The sequence below is a fragment of the Pongo pygmaeus genome, chromosome 3 (assembly GCF_028885625.2).
Source record: "Pongo pygmaeus isolate AG05252 chromosome 3, NHGRI_mPonPyg2-v2.0_pri, whole genome shotgun sequence".
Lineage (NCBI taxonomy): Eukaryota > Metazoa > Chordata > Mammalia > Primates > Hominidae > Pongo > Pongo pygmaeus.
In genome coordinates, this window is record NC_072376.2 from 131,604,197 (window position 1) to 131,618,838 (window position 14,642).

Below are 14,642 nucleotides of genomic sequence, written 5' to 3' on the forward strand. Positions count from 1 at the left end.
CTCATATTTTATGATGTCTCTTGTAAGTATTGTTTAAAGGAAAGACTGGGGAAGTCAATTCGTGTTTCTGAAAAGAATCAAACTTGAGGTGAGCATCTGGCCCTCATGACCTTCAAAGGGTCTCTTCCAGTGCCACAATCTCTGATTTCATTGTTCTCACTCCAGTGATGAGTCAGAAATAAAATCACTTGATTCCTTTGGCTTCTAGGGAGCATAGGCTGTGTAAAATGTTCATTGTACCACAGGTCCTTGAATAATGCCATTTTATTCAACATTGTTTCATGACAACATTGATGAGGAAAAAAAAAAAGGTATTTCCAGCTGGGGCCACTGTTTGTATGGAGTTTGTCTATATGGGTTTTCTCCAGGTCCTCTGGTTTCCTGCCACATCCCAAAGCCGTGCTCATGAGATGAACTGGCGTGTCTAAATGGTCCCCGTCTGAGTGTGTGTGTGAGTGTGTGTGTGTGTGTGCGCGCCCTCTGATGGGATGGTCAGGGCTGTCCAGGGCTGGTTCCTGCCTTGTGCCCTAAGCTGCAGGGAGAGACTCAAGCCACTGGAGACCCTGAATTGGAATAAGTGGGTTGGAGGAGGAATGAATGTATGGATGCAAATTATTGTCAAATAAAAATTCATTAAATATATGTTAATCACACAAATGCAGGACAATAGATGATGCCGTATAAAATTTCTCAGTGAGCCTGCTATATTTGTGATGGTTTTGAACTGCATTGTGACAAGAGGTACTCCTTATAATTTTCCCTTTGCAAACATTTATTCCTTGATTGAATCCACCACCACTACAGCTGCCCTCACTCACTGATTCACCAAAAATTGGGTCCATGATTATCTTGTTTTTATTAATCTTTCTTAAATGCATGTGTAGCTGACATTTATTTTCATGTTTAATATTAGAAGTGTTTTAATCTTATTTAGAAGTTTGGTGATGTCTTTGTGACCAGAAATAGACTGTAGTCACTTAACCTTGTTTTTATCAATTAGTCAATGGTAAAATTAGTTTTAAAGTTACAGTTTCCATGAACCTATCTGTGACGTTTTAAGTGAGGACTTACTATCTATAGTGCTTCTTAGTGCTGAAACAGGCAGCGTGTCTGGAAATTTTGTTTGGTACCACAAGTAACACAAACTAACTTTCCCAGCCTCTTCCTTATTTAGTATGTTTTTATGTGGATGAATGTTATGGAAAACAAAAATATTGTGGGAAAATTAAAATGTCCCATTTGTACATTTTTGGCAGATTGTATTCAGATTTAAAACATTTAAATATTTGGAATATACAAAATCTACTTTTATATTGGACCACCCAGATTCATGACATGGGATGACAAACTATAAAAATAAGAAACCTGTAGGTGACATTGTACATTTTATGCAGTTGACTAACTGTTAGGTTTAGGTTCAAGAAGATCAGCAGGTAGAAAGAAAACAAAACACGTTAAAATTTAACATACCCAAAACTATGCAATAGATGTAATTATAAGAATGTAGTTTCCAGGAGAAAAATTCATATTCATTTTCTCTCTTTCTCTCTCCCTTTCTGTCTCTTCTCTTCCCCTTTCTCTAAATATATGGTTCAGAAAGGTACTTTTCAGAGCTGGAGGTTTATTAACAAAAAGTTTGTGCTTTCTTTTGTTTCCTCTTATAGGAATAATTCAGCAGACTGCAGACAGAAAAGTAGTAATTTAACTCATTTTAACTCTTTTTTTGTCTATTCCATTCATAAATGTGGCAAGTCTCAAAACATTTATTTGAGAGAATCTAATCCTCTAGTAGTTGAATTCCCAACGCTCATATTTTAGGACGTCATTCATGGCGTGGAGATTAACCCTTCATGTGTCCTTTACTATTTACAGAATTATTAAATGTTTTTCAATCATACTTATACCTTTAACTGCTTGGATTTAATCGGTTAGTGCAAGAGAACTTTGGCTCTCCCTTCCGTCCTCCTTTCTCTTATCTCGCCCCACGTGAGGACATTTTCCTGTGTGTGAAGCTGCTTTCCTTTCCATGAAGGTGGGCCGAGCAAAGGAGAGTGACGCAAGAGTGGGCTGTGTCCTGGATGCTGCGAGCGCCTCTGCCTCCTTGAGAATGAGCCCATTAGCCGCACAAATTCGCAGCAGGCGGCTGGGGCAGCGGCTGGGGCAGCGGCTGCAGCAGCGGCGGACGCTCTGCAATACCCAGTCCTGCGTCCTCGGCAGGCACCCGAAGCTGAGTGCGCATCCTCTACCGCACCCAAGCTTCGTCTGTCTTTTCAAGCTCTTCATGCTGCCCAACTAAAAGGAAAACATGGGCACGGGGGATTTTATCTGCATTTCCATGACTGGAGGGGCGCCCTGGGGGTTCAGACTGCAAGGTGGCAAGGAGCAGAAGCAGCCCTTACAAGTTGCAAAGGTAGGACCTGAACGAAGCATCACGGCTCTGTGCTAGGAAGGAAGGAATGAAAGCAACCTGTTGATGATGTTTTCAAGTTCTGATGCAGAAGTCTAAGTATTAGTTTGATTTTGCTGCGGATATTAAGATTTTTCTAGGAAGTGAGTTATTTTCTAAGAAACTTTGGAGAGTAATGGGCCACATCCTATGTCATTAACTTGCAATCGATGATGGGTGGGTGGGAAGAATGCCTTATTTATCAGCTGAGGAAAAGGCCTGGTTAACCATGTTCTTCGGACAACAAGCAAGACACTGGGGAGCGTTTCTTCCAGGCAATTTTAGAATGTTCAGTTGAGTTATTGTTTCATGTCACTTCACTTGGCTCTGGCAGAGGAGAAACGCTCAGTTCAGCATAACGACTTTGCTTGGCTATTTTGGGGACTCATATAGAGTGTTGGTAGTGACATTTATTCTGCAGCATTCATGAAAAGGCCAATTTTGGGCAATAATTTTAAAAGTATGATGAAGTGTCATAAAATCTATTTAAAAGAATACCCTTTTAAGGATTTGACAAATAAATGCAAAAATCCAAGTGCTGTATTCCTTCTTATGTACTCTTCTGGTCAAGATCTCAAAAATAAACTTAGAAGATAATCTAAATATATTATAAGTAACTAAGAGGTAACTTTGTAACACATTAATAACTATTTAAAATGCTTTAAGTTTTTATTGCCATTAGATTGCCTGCATTACTGGTTAGCCCAAGGGGATCTGGTATTCTCTAATTGGCATTCAGCTAAAATAAAACTTAAAATGCACAAAACTAAGCAACCTTTTACCTAACCTTATCATCAAATTGCAAATTATAGTATTGTATTGAAGAACATGCAAGAGCATGGGATTAATTTCCTATTTTATGCTTATATTAAAAATGGGTACAGATCTTTATGAAATATATGGGCCATTGCCTTTGTAGTTATTGTTTGTTTCCCTCTGGCTTTTACTTTTTTTTTTTTTTGTAGTTATTGTTTCCCTCTGGCTTTTACTTTTTTTTTTTTTTTAGTGTCCCTTGCGAAGAAAGAAGTTTCTTTGAAACTTCTTTTTGCTTCCAGGCATCATCTGAAAATCCTTTCATAATGTGATGGTGGAATCCTGCCACCTAGTGAAAATTGCAAACATCAAGAATGAAGCATAAAACAGTAGATGAAAAGCAGAGTTTTTATAACTGGGAAGTTCTTCCGAGGTCTGCAGTTCAACCCATGAATTTTAGATGAGGAAAGAGCCCAGAGATGTTAAGTAACTTGCCTTGAGTTTTCAGCCTGGAACTGGCAGAGTGATTAAAGGCTCAGAAAGGTGGTTTGGTTGGGTTCCTTTAGGAGTCAATAGCAGGCAACCTCGGATAAAATATGAATGCCCAATTTAGCATATGTAGAATTCATGACACTGAAGCAGATTTGTCCTGGGTCTAGAATAGCAGTTGGCTGGCTCTAGGTATGCGATTTGGGTTCTAATTCCAGCTCTGATCTAACTTGCAGCCTGGCCTTAGGAAAATCTCTCACCCTTCCTGTCTCATCGGTTTCTCTCTCTCTGTGTGTGTGTATGTGTGTGTGTGTGTGTGTGTGTGTGTGTGTGTAGGGAGAGAGAGACAAAGATTTTAACTTAGGTGGTAAAGAAGTAAGGAAGAAATTGGACTGTGCAGTCTACGAAGCTCTGTCTTGCCAAAGTATTCTACGATCCTGATAGTGTACAGTTTTAGAATCGCTTGCCTACTAATTGAAATATGGGGACAGAGTGGCTGAGTGCTGTTGTTCTCTGGTGGCTCTTTGGCAGCCAGGCCTGAAGAGTAGAGTGGGTAGTGGGTTTCTTCTGAGTTCTCCATGTGCCTATTTCAATGTGGAACCTCCTTGTGGCGATTCACTGAAGAGCTGAAGCAGATTGCTAGGAAAGGGTGCTGTGGAGGAAATTCTCTGCTAATGGCATATCTATTGCCAGGATTCAGTAAGGTTGCTAGGCTATGTCAGAATCCAATCCTACACTCCCCCTAAATCATCCTTCCTAAAATACCCAGCAATACATTTGTGGTTTTCAAAAGATCATTATTAAAGCATCTAGATGTTTGCTTTGCTTTTGTAGTTTGTGATACTATAGTTAGAGCTATAGATTTTAAAATATCATTATAAAAGTATCTGGAAGTTTGCTTTAATTCTTGTGTGTTTGTGTGTGCGAGAGAGAGAGACAGACTGTAGTCTACAGTCTACTTTTTGTCCATACGTTAAAAAGACTAAAGAGCTATCTATAGAAGATGTAAGTTCTAAATTATTGTGGCAATCCACATTTTTGTTGGTCTTTTTCTTTTTTTAGTTCAAACGATTATATTTGATTTCTTATACTAGCATTATTTGTGGGAGAAATCCCTTGGAACAAAGTGCTTATCACTTTCTCTGTTATCAAGGCCATTGCCTCACTAGGATCACTGTATTTTATTTAAAACATTAAGTCAATTCAATTCTATTCATGGTATCTCAATGAGTTCAAGGCAAAGTGAATGCTGCTTGGGCATAGACTTCTCTTCTTGTAAGGACTGGTGATAGCTTATTAGGGCTGGATGCAAGGAAAGAGACAGAAAGGCTAGAGAGATGGTTGCTGTCAAATCAAATGTTCACAGTTTTGAATAACATGCACATAATTAATTTGGGAGTTGAAGGAAAACTTAAATTTTCAAAGAAAAGAAAATTTCAGCGAGTGCTTGAACCGTGCTCCTTAAAATGGGAATGCTACAAAGCAGTTCTGTAGACAATAACACATTTTGGCTTGTTGTGAAATAGCTACATATTTAGGTTTTTCATAATTCTATATAGAGTAAAAATCTAACAGGCAGAAGTAGTTCAAAAATCTTAGTCTAATGTTATTAAGAATAATAAAAAATTGAATAACTTTATAATTCCCAATAAATATCCTTATAGTGACATATTTAGTCACTTCTGAGATATGTTCAAACATGTTTAGTATTTGGTTAGCTGGTTGAACTATACACAAACCCCAAATTTTAAAGATAAATAACAGGAATATTCATTATCAAAACTTGTCATTGACAGTTAAGCTCAATGGCATGAAAATCTGTTTTGTTTTAAAAAATAAACTGAATTTTTAAAAGGCCCAAGTAATCAGTAATATAAACTTGTTTTTAAAATGTTTATATATCTTTTAATTTATATTCTAAATATATGTGATGGGAGGCAAACATTTCTAACACTGAGTTATAGCATAATACTCTGCAAAGTATATTTTCAAGAGATTATAAACAGAAACAAATTTATCCAAACAGAAAACCCCACTGTGTGTGCAGATAGCTTTACAAAAACAATGTGAGCACTTCTTCTTTACAAAACTCTCTCTTTTGGGACATGTACTTATCTGGCTCTGTCTCAGGACATACTTTTGGCAAATCACTTTGAAAAATCCTCATATAAAGGAGTGGGGAGAAATTTTTATTTTACAAAAAATCTTACCTGCAATTGAAAAATTACTCACATTTTGAAAATAATTAAGAAAAAAAGTTCAGACTGTTTATCCTTTATATGTTTTAATATAGTTAGAAATTTATTTTTCTTCAAATCTTATGCACCACTATAGTATGTATTCTACTGAATTTAATTCAAAGTTTCAGATAATTGTTCATTAAAATTGAGGTGACATTGTATAATCCTTCGTTTCATAAGGCCAAAATGAATTTAATAATTCTTATCTATTATTGGATATGTGTTCTTTAAGATTTTGAATAAAAATGTATTATTTACACAAAGCACATTTCGGATAATATAATTCTTATCCCTTAGTGCCATCTGTAAGGTTTTTAAAATGTTTCAAATAGAAGAATTCCAGAAACATAGGTATTTCTAAAGGGGGAAAAAGATGTTAATGTGTTTGAATGTGTATACTTAAGAATAAATGCTCCTTCCTGTATATGAAAACTAGTAATATCTTTATTAAAATATGCTTAATCACTTAATTTTTAAATTGATTTTAAGCCCTTTCTAGGAATTTTAAACACAGACATGCTTATAGAAGTTAGTGTGCTCTAGATAAATCTATTAAGTAGGTGATATTAAAAAATCCTTATTTTGGAATTGTATATTTTAAGAGAGGTTTCCGAAAGATGACAATGAGATAGAATATTCACTATGCATGAACTTTGCCATTAGCTGGACATAGCATATATGTAGCTTACATGTATCAAGCCCTTGCTATGTGCCAGGAAAAGTTGCAAGTGCTTTGCTGGTATTATCTCTTCAAATGTTCCTCAAAACCTAAAGAGTAGGTATGAAAAAATCCTCATTTTAGAGATGAGGAAATTGCGGCACAGAAAGGCTACATTGCTTGCCAATGGTTAAACTACAAAAAATGATGAGATTTGATTTTTCTTCTTCCTCATTGGTGGAAACAGGTGCCCGAGAGGATAAAAGTAGGTTAAAGTGGTCCCAAAATGAAAGATTATTCAAAAGAAATACCATAGTTTGTATCCAACCTTGATTTAATTATTGGTCTGGGGTTCACCCTGGACATCAGGATTTATAAACATTCCAAAGGGAATTCTGATGTGTGGTCAGGATTCACAACCACTGTTATAGAAAGTTGAGGCCAAAAAATTCTGATGTTCTACTGCACAGCAGGGTACTATAGTTGATAATAATGTATTGTATATTTCAAAATAGCTAAAAAAAAAAGGAGTTTAAATGTTCTCATCACAAAGAAATGATAAATATTTGAGATGATGGATATGCTAATTAGCCTGATTTGATCATTCCACAATGTATACATGTATCGCTACATCACGTTGTACCCCATAATACATGCAAGTATTATTTGTCAATTAAAAATAAAATAAAACTTAAAAAAAGAAGAGATATATATGAATATATATTATATATATTTTGCTGGTTCATGAAATCATCATCATCAATCATCTAAGATTCTTTACTGCTCTGATGTTCTATAATTGTTATGAAAATTCAAGAAGAGGTTAAAAAAAAAAAGTGAGGCCAGATAAGTCCCCATAGGGCTTGACGGGTGGTGGCACATTATGTCCCTTCCGCCCTTCCCCACTGCCTCTCTCCTAGTCAACTTAAGAGGAAGACCAGAGAGAGGCTAAAAATTATCTGAGTTTTTGGCACTGTGAGCAGGTCGTAATAGTGGTGGGAGGGTTTTCCCTTTCTGAAGCCAGAATGGATGGGCTGCCTGGGTCAGTGGGAGTGGGGAAGAGGAGGTATTGGGAAGCTCCAAAATGATTATTATAAGTATCAGGGGAACTGGCAAGAGGGGAGACTAGCAGTTTATTCCCTGGTAGCTTGTCTTCTCCATTCGTGGACTTGCTAGCCTGCCTAGTGCCTTCTTCATAAGTGGGAGTGGGTGGAGCGTGTTGAGGGAAAGTCAGGGGAACAAAACTGGAGAAAGATGCAGGGGGAAGGAGAGTAGGAGAAAAGGGAAGAAGAAGAGATAGAGATAATATGATTTGCTTTAAAAAGAATTGCCTTTGTTTAATACTCAATAAAAGTTCAGAGTTCTTATTCTAAGTTGAGAATTCTATATTCTGACAGTAACATTCAAGAAACACTTCTCTAGGCTAACTGAAACTATACATCTGTCTAATAGCAAAAAGCATCCCAGGTTACTAAAGTACTGATTCACATTTTTTTGAAAAAAAAGAAGAGAAAGAAAGAGGAAGAATATACACTTCTTGTTATGCCCAGTCAAATTTTCATTCATTTTCCCTAGAAATATTAGTTTCAACATAATCATCAATGGAAGTCACATGAGTTGGTGATAAGTTTTCATGACTAACATACATAAAGAACACGTGATTGATATGAACCTGTGTGATGTAACTGATTTTTTTTTAAGGAGTGTCAACTAATTCCATTATAAACATATATTTCTTCTAGTAACTGCTTTGAACATGATAAAGATGAATCCCTTTGTTAGTAACATTTTGGGCAAATCTCATCTTTTCTGGTGGCTTTTGGTTATTAAAACAGTCAACTTTAATTAAAGCTTCAGTCAACTGTCTGACTCTAAACTCTCTCCCTAGTCACTGTGGCCAGGCTTGTGGCTCCAGGGTGTGGCATGGAAAGGAAGGTATCTGCTCTTTACCCATATCCCTCTAGCCCCTCCATGGTTGAGGGAAGGAGGAAAGATGTGAAGAGGAAAGGGGCAGATAGATATATTTATTCATAGCTGAATGAGGTGGCTTTTCTCTCTTCTTTGGGTGTTGTGCTTCTTTGGTTGATGTGAGTGCCCATTAATGTCCTCTCTGAGGCTGGTGTCCAAATTCTGGAGCATGTGTATGGTTTCTTCCGGGAGAGCTAGAGGGCCTCATTAGTGCACAGTCCCCTAACACAGGAAATCAGGCTTCTGATAATCTCTTCTGTACCCTCTACAAGCCCATTGGTTCATCAAGATACCAGCTTTCTCCTGCTAGACTCTGGTTGAGTTTGGCCTTTCTGGGTAGGGCCTTGGCAAGATGGTTCAAATCTAGCCACCTTTTATGATAGTCACTCATCCACAGGAAGTGCAAGGATCCTTGCCTTGCCAAATGGGGACATCAGTATGCAGTGTCATTGTGACATACACATTATACTTAACTGGATATTTTGCATATTTTTCATAGCAATCTTCTTCATGTAGCTTCCAAAATAACTTCTCTCTGTCAGTTAATTAGTGTTTAAGAATATAAACTAATTTATATATTTGGCTAAAAATACTTCACATGTGTATATCTTATAATTTCCAAAGTGTCTTAATATATGTTATCTCTTTTAATATTAATTCGGTTGATAAAGTTTTATAATTCTCAGTTTATAGATTAAAAAAACTGATCCTGAAAAATAAATTAATTGCAAAAGCGTTATATAAAGAAGCCCAAAGTTAAATATAATTCTTTCCCTCTGTTAGGGGCATCATGCTACTCCTCTGCATCAGCCTGGATAAAAAGAACAGGCTGTCACCTAGTATTGTTGAAAATTGCAATGACTTTAATACAGGGTTTGTATGAAATAGAATCTCACCAAATCTAACCTTAATCCCTGAAAACATTGATAACAAACTATTCTTTTTTTAATGGGCCTGAGGAAAAGGATTACAGGAACACATCTGTAAGATAATGTGCAATGGGAGAAAGACTGAAAATGGAACCAGTCTGTTTATCAATAAACCTGAAGAATATATGGACTCCAAGTTTATTGTGTCTTTTCTAACAGATTCGTGATGAAACTGAATGCAGTGAGGTTCTTATAAAAGCAAATAGAGAATTGCTGAAACAGGTTCACTAACCAATTCTGAAGAGTAAACACCTTCATGAAGTTAAAAGACTCATCTGAGAAAGAAAATAACATCTGCTCTTTTGAAGGATATTTCATTGTTTGACAACCTCAATGAGAACATGTTTATGGTTTTGGATTACTTTAGGCACCTAATGTTTCTAAATCATCTATCATTCTTTTCTGTTTTTCAAAAGCAGAGATGGCCAGAGTCTCAACAAACTATATCTTCAAGTCTTTGTGAAATTCTTTGCATGTGGCAGATTATTGGATATAGTTTCCTTTAACTAGCATATAAATCTGGTGTGTTTCAGATAAATGAACAGCAAAATGTGGTGGATTTACCATTTGGAACATTGTGAATGAAAAATTGTGTCTCTAGATTATGTAACAAATAACTATTTCCTAACCATTGGTCTTTGGATTTTTATAATCCTACTCACAAATGACTAGCTTCTCCTCTTGTATTTCAGAGCAGTGTGGGTACTGGATTGATAAAAAAAAAAAAATGAAGGTTGACCTTTCCTGAACAGAATTATGGATTTATGTCTGTATTAGTTCATTTTCACACTGCTACAAAGAACTATTTGAGACTGGGTAATTTATAAAGGCAAGAGGTTTAATTGACTCAGTTTCACATGGCTGGGGAGGCCTCAGGAAACTTACAATCATGGCAGAAAGTGAAGGGGAAGCAAGGCACATCTTACATGGCATCGAGAGAGAGAGAGTGAGTGGGGGACTGCCAAACACTTTCAAACCATCAGATCTCGTGAGAGTTCACTCACTATCATGAGAACAGCATGGGGGAAACCACCCCCATGATCCAATCACCTCCCACCAGTTCCCTCCCTCAACATGTGAGGATTGCAATTTGAGATGAGATTTCAGTGGGGATGCAGAGCAAACCATATCAATATTTTATCTGATTCTACCTATAGATACTCCCCCTTCCTTCACCCTTCTTCCTTCATCCCGTTTAACAAAATTTACCTTCCTGAATTTCACCTTTTCAGGACATGTTATTTTTATCCTAGGAAATCTGTAATCATGACCAATGAGTGTCATTTAACCCCAAATATCTTCTTGCCTTTAATAGTATCTTCTGGAGAAAATTTTATTTAAGAAACTCATATATGATGTTTACTAGGTGCCAGGCACTTCTTGAATCACCTTTTAAATATAATGACAGAACTCTGAGGTTACCCTTAGTTAAGATCTCCATTACAGGGGCACAAAGAGGTTAAGTGACTTCTCCAGGTCAAATGGGTAGTTAAGATCAGAGCTGGGGTTCACATCTAAAGAGCTTGGAACCAGGGCTTGTGTTCTAAGCTCCTACACATGTCTCTTTTGGGTCTAGTCTAGTTTGAACAGCCAGTTAAGACGGGAAGACAGCATCTCAACAAGAGCATGCTGGAGAAATTTTTGTGACCCCTTAAACCAAACCTGCTTTTCTTGTTCTGACGTTAAGTATAATCTCAATTACTTAATGTCAAATCATTTTATTTGAAACTTTTATTTCCAGAACGAATAACTTAGGAAATAAAATAGCAGTAGGCTAGAAACATTTATAATTCTGCTTTCTGAAGGATGATAATTTTCTATTTTCTTAGCAAGATTTTCCATGTCTTCTTGAAAACTATGGCATGATACCTTATTTTTGAAGCAAAAGCTTCAAGCAGCTGACCATTTTTGAGAATTTTGTCATGCAGTTCAAGACATATCAGAGGTGAAATTATTAAGAGGTTATAAATCCAATGTGTTTTGCTGGCAGTCTAGATACTGATTTTCTACCTCCTCAGTAGCCCCTATTCCACTTCCTGCTCTGTGTTCCTGCTCACACCACCTCGGCTCAGGTCCTTATTTTTATCTCTTAGATAATTATATTGGCCCTGTAACTGGTCTCCTTGTTTCTGGTTTCACATGCCTTGAGTTCATGCTACAGAGAGCTGCCAGAGAGATTTTTCTAAATCACCTGTTATATCACTGCTTAAAATACTTCAAAGGCTCCCCATCACTGTCATCGAGATAACCAAACATTGGTTTTATCTTATGTGCAGACATGGGTTAAGCACTTTAGGAATTATTTTGTTCCTAATATTCCTACAATCGTTTTTTTTTTTTTTTTTTTTTTTAACAGTGGAGGAAACTGAGGCTTAGAGAAGTTAAGTAAAAAATTGAAGATCATATAGTTAGTAAATGGCAAAACCAGGACAGAAGCCAGTTTGATGACAAAGCCCATGCCCTTAGCTGCCACCCTGCAGTGAGGCTTGTTCACAGGCCGACGGCCCCGCTGTGGCACACGAAACCCTCTGTGATCTGGATGCTGACAAACTGTCCAGCCCCATCACCTGTCACCCTCCCAGAAGTGCATTTAGCTATTTGAAAATACCACAGTTCTCTCAAACACTGTTCCTCCCTGGTTGCTTCATCCCTGCTGTGTCCTTGGCTGGAATGCTTGTCCACCCCATCTCCTGGCACCTTCCCTAAAATGCTTGGAGAAATTTTACTTACCCTGGAAATCTCTGTTAAAGTCAGTTCTCTGAGAGGTTTGACTCAATTGTCTAGTCGGAGGGGAGCACTTGCTCTTCCATGTTGCTGTGATCACACACAGCTTTCACCTTGAGCTCCCACGTGCAGCCTGATGCTGAAGCTTTTGTTCACAAGTCTGTTTCCTCCATTAGACCAGTTGTAGCCAAAAGGTTTGACTGTGCCTCTTAAATTAAAACAATTTTGAGCATATCCCATATACAGCGTGTATGTACATATATATAAAATATAGCATATATGTACATGTACTGATGGGCTAATATTTTATGTACAGTATAAAACATCCCAAAAAGAAAACTTTAAAGCATGAGATAAAAGGTGAAATAAACAATATTTTAAAACTATTTTTATTTTATTTTACTGACAATACAAAATGTCTTTTTATTCTCACTGACCAGAACTTTTTTTTTAAAGTGAGAACAATGTGATTGACAGACTTTTTCAGATTTTGAAAATCTTGATGTGACCCCATGGGATACAATGATTCAAAGGTCTAGTGAAACTTTAATTTATTTCAGTTCTTGAGTTTAAAGACTGTCATAGCTGATATGATAATCTCTTAATATATGCAGGTGCACACTGAAGAAATGAATCATTACCTGATAATCATTTTTCATTTTCATCAACAAATAATGCAACTATTTTTGTTGCAATTTGACCAGTAGATTTTCATTTTCTCTGATGTCTACCCTTTGTTCTTACAAACTAATTGGAATAGGCTACATTTGTATATTTTAGTATTAAACCCTGGCTGTACTTTTTTGTTTTGTTTTGTTTTGTTTTTGAGATGCAGCCTCGCTCTTGTCACCCAACCTGGAGTGCAATGGTGCCATCATGGCCCACTGCAACCTCTGCCTCCCAGGTTCAAGCGATTCTCCTGCCTCAGCCTCCTGACTAGCTGGGATTACAGGCACCTGCCACCATCCCCAGCTAATTTTTGTAGTTTTAGTAGAGACGAGGTTTCACCATGTCGGCCAGGCTGGTCTGGAACTCCTGACTTCAGGGGATCCACCCACCTCAGCCTCCCAAAGTGCTGAGATTACAGGCGTGAGCCACCACACCCAGACTGCTGTACTTTTTATTTGAAAAATATGAAATTGGGTTAGAAATTCTTCTTCCTAGTTAAATGTGCTATTATGATGTTTTAAAGAATAATAAATTTAAATAATTTCCAGCCCCAAGTCACTTGATTATAGAAATATTTTCAAGAATTCTCTTTCATTTCTTTTTGAAAATTTGCTTTTGAAGCAATTCATGTTAGGGAATATATCATGCTTAGTATCCTAAAATATATGTCAGGTGACCAGCAACTAAAAGCCACTCATCATCACAGAAAACGTCAACAAATTTGGAACATCCATTTATCTGTTAAATAAAACTGAAATATCCTTAGGTTCCACAAGTATTTTAAGGATTTGCAAGAGATACCATTGGAACCTCAGTGGTACAAATGTGTGTATGATATAAAAACATTTCCTAGTCACTCCCTATATCATTGCTACGTTTTAAAGATTCCAGTATGGTTTAAATGTGAGTTTCTATAAAATTAATCATGACCTCCTGTAGCATTTTTGCACTTCTATTATTTTGCTGCAAGAACTTGCCTACAAGTAATGCACTGAATGAATTTGATTTAAGGCACCTTTGTAATCTTACCCTAGAATCTCTCTCTCTCTCTCTCTCTCTCTCTCTATATATATATATATATGTCTATCTATCTATCTATCTATCTATCTATCTATCTATCTATCTATAGATATTTGTCAGTTCCTGCTAAAGCCAAGTACTTTACCAATGATTATCAATGTACACAGTTTTTCTACAAAATATTCATTTTCTTGAATTAAAGACTTCATATACTTTTGAGAATTTATCTCCAGTATCTTTCTTTCCTGGATCCCCAAAGAAGTAATTTTTTATTTCAATATTGAAATATAATTTTGAAAATACCATAAGCCGAGATATACCAGCAACATATTTTTTTTATCCAAACATACAGGAAACTTCCTCCGACATGTAGTTTGTTTTAGTATTATTTATACTAATTTTCTGATATATTTTTCTTTGCATCTTCAACAGTACTTGCAAAAAAATACATTTTGGTTTGTTGCATATTGTATTATTTTAGCCATTTTTAATTTGTACCCATGATGATCTTTTTAAACATTATGCTTGGCTTAAATTCTGTTAAGTTTTAAATTGAGTATTGCCTGACTTCAACCCTTGTTGAAAAAACAAATCCAGAAGATTTTCCTGCTCAGATGTTAGTTTTTAAATAGCTTCCTAATCCCAATTGCTTCACAGTAACACTAACTAAACTAACATCATAAGACACAATAAGGCAAAGTTCCTCTGTCACATATTCCAAATAACCCATATTTCAAATTATCTTG

The 14,642-nt window shown here is 36.5% G+C and overlaps 1 protein-coding gene across 3 annotated transcripts in view; it reads left to right on the top strand.

Annotated features, from left to right (window-relative positions):
- The first annotated feature begins 2,057 nt into the window (after nucleotides 1-2,057).
- The window catches only part of SYNPO2 (synaptopodin 2), a 194,137-nt gene continuing 181,552 nt past the window's right edge, over nucleotides 2,058-14,642 (top strand). The window contains exon 1 of one of the 3 annotated variants that reach the window (XM_054486063.1): nucleotides 2,058-2,410. In XM_054486063.1, coding sequence (XP_054342038.1) covers nucleotides 2,306-2,410 — 105 coding nt within the window. In that variant the 5' untranslated portion in view covers nucleotides 2,058-2,305. The remainder of the gene's footprint in view (nucleotides 2,411-14,642) is intronic. The other 2 variants (XM_054486061.2, XM_054486062.2) reach the window with 2 other exon arrangements.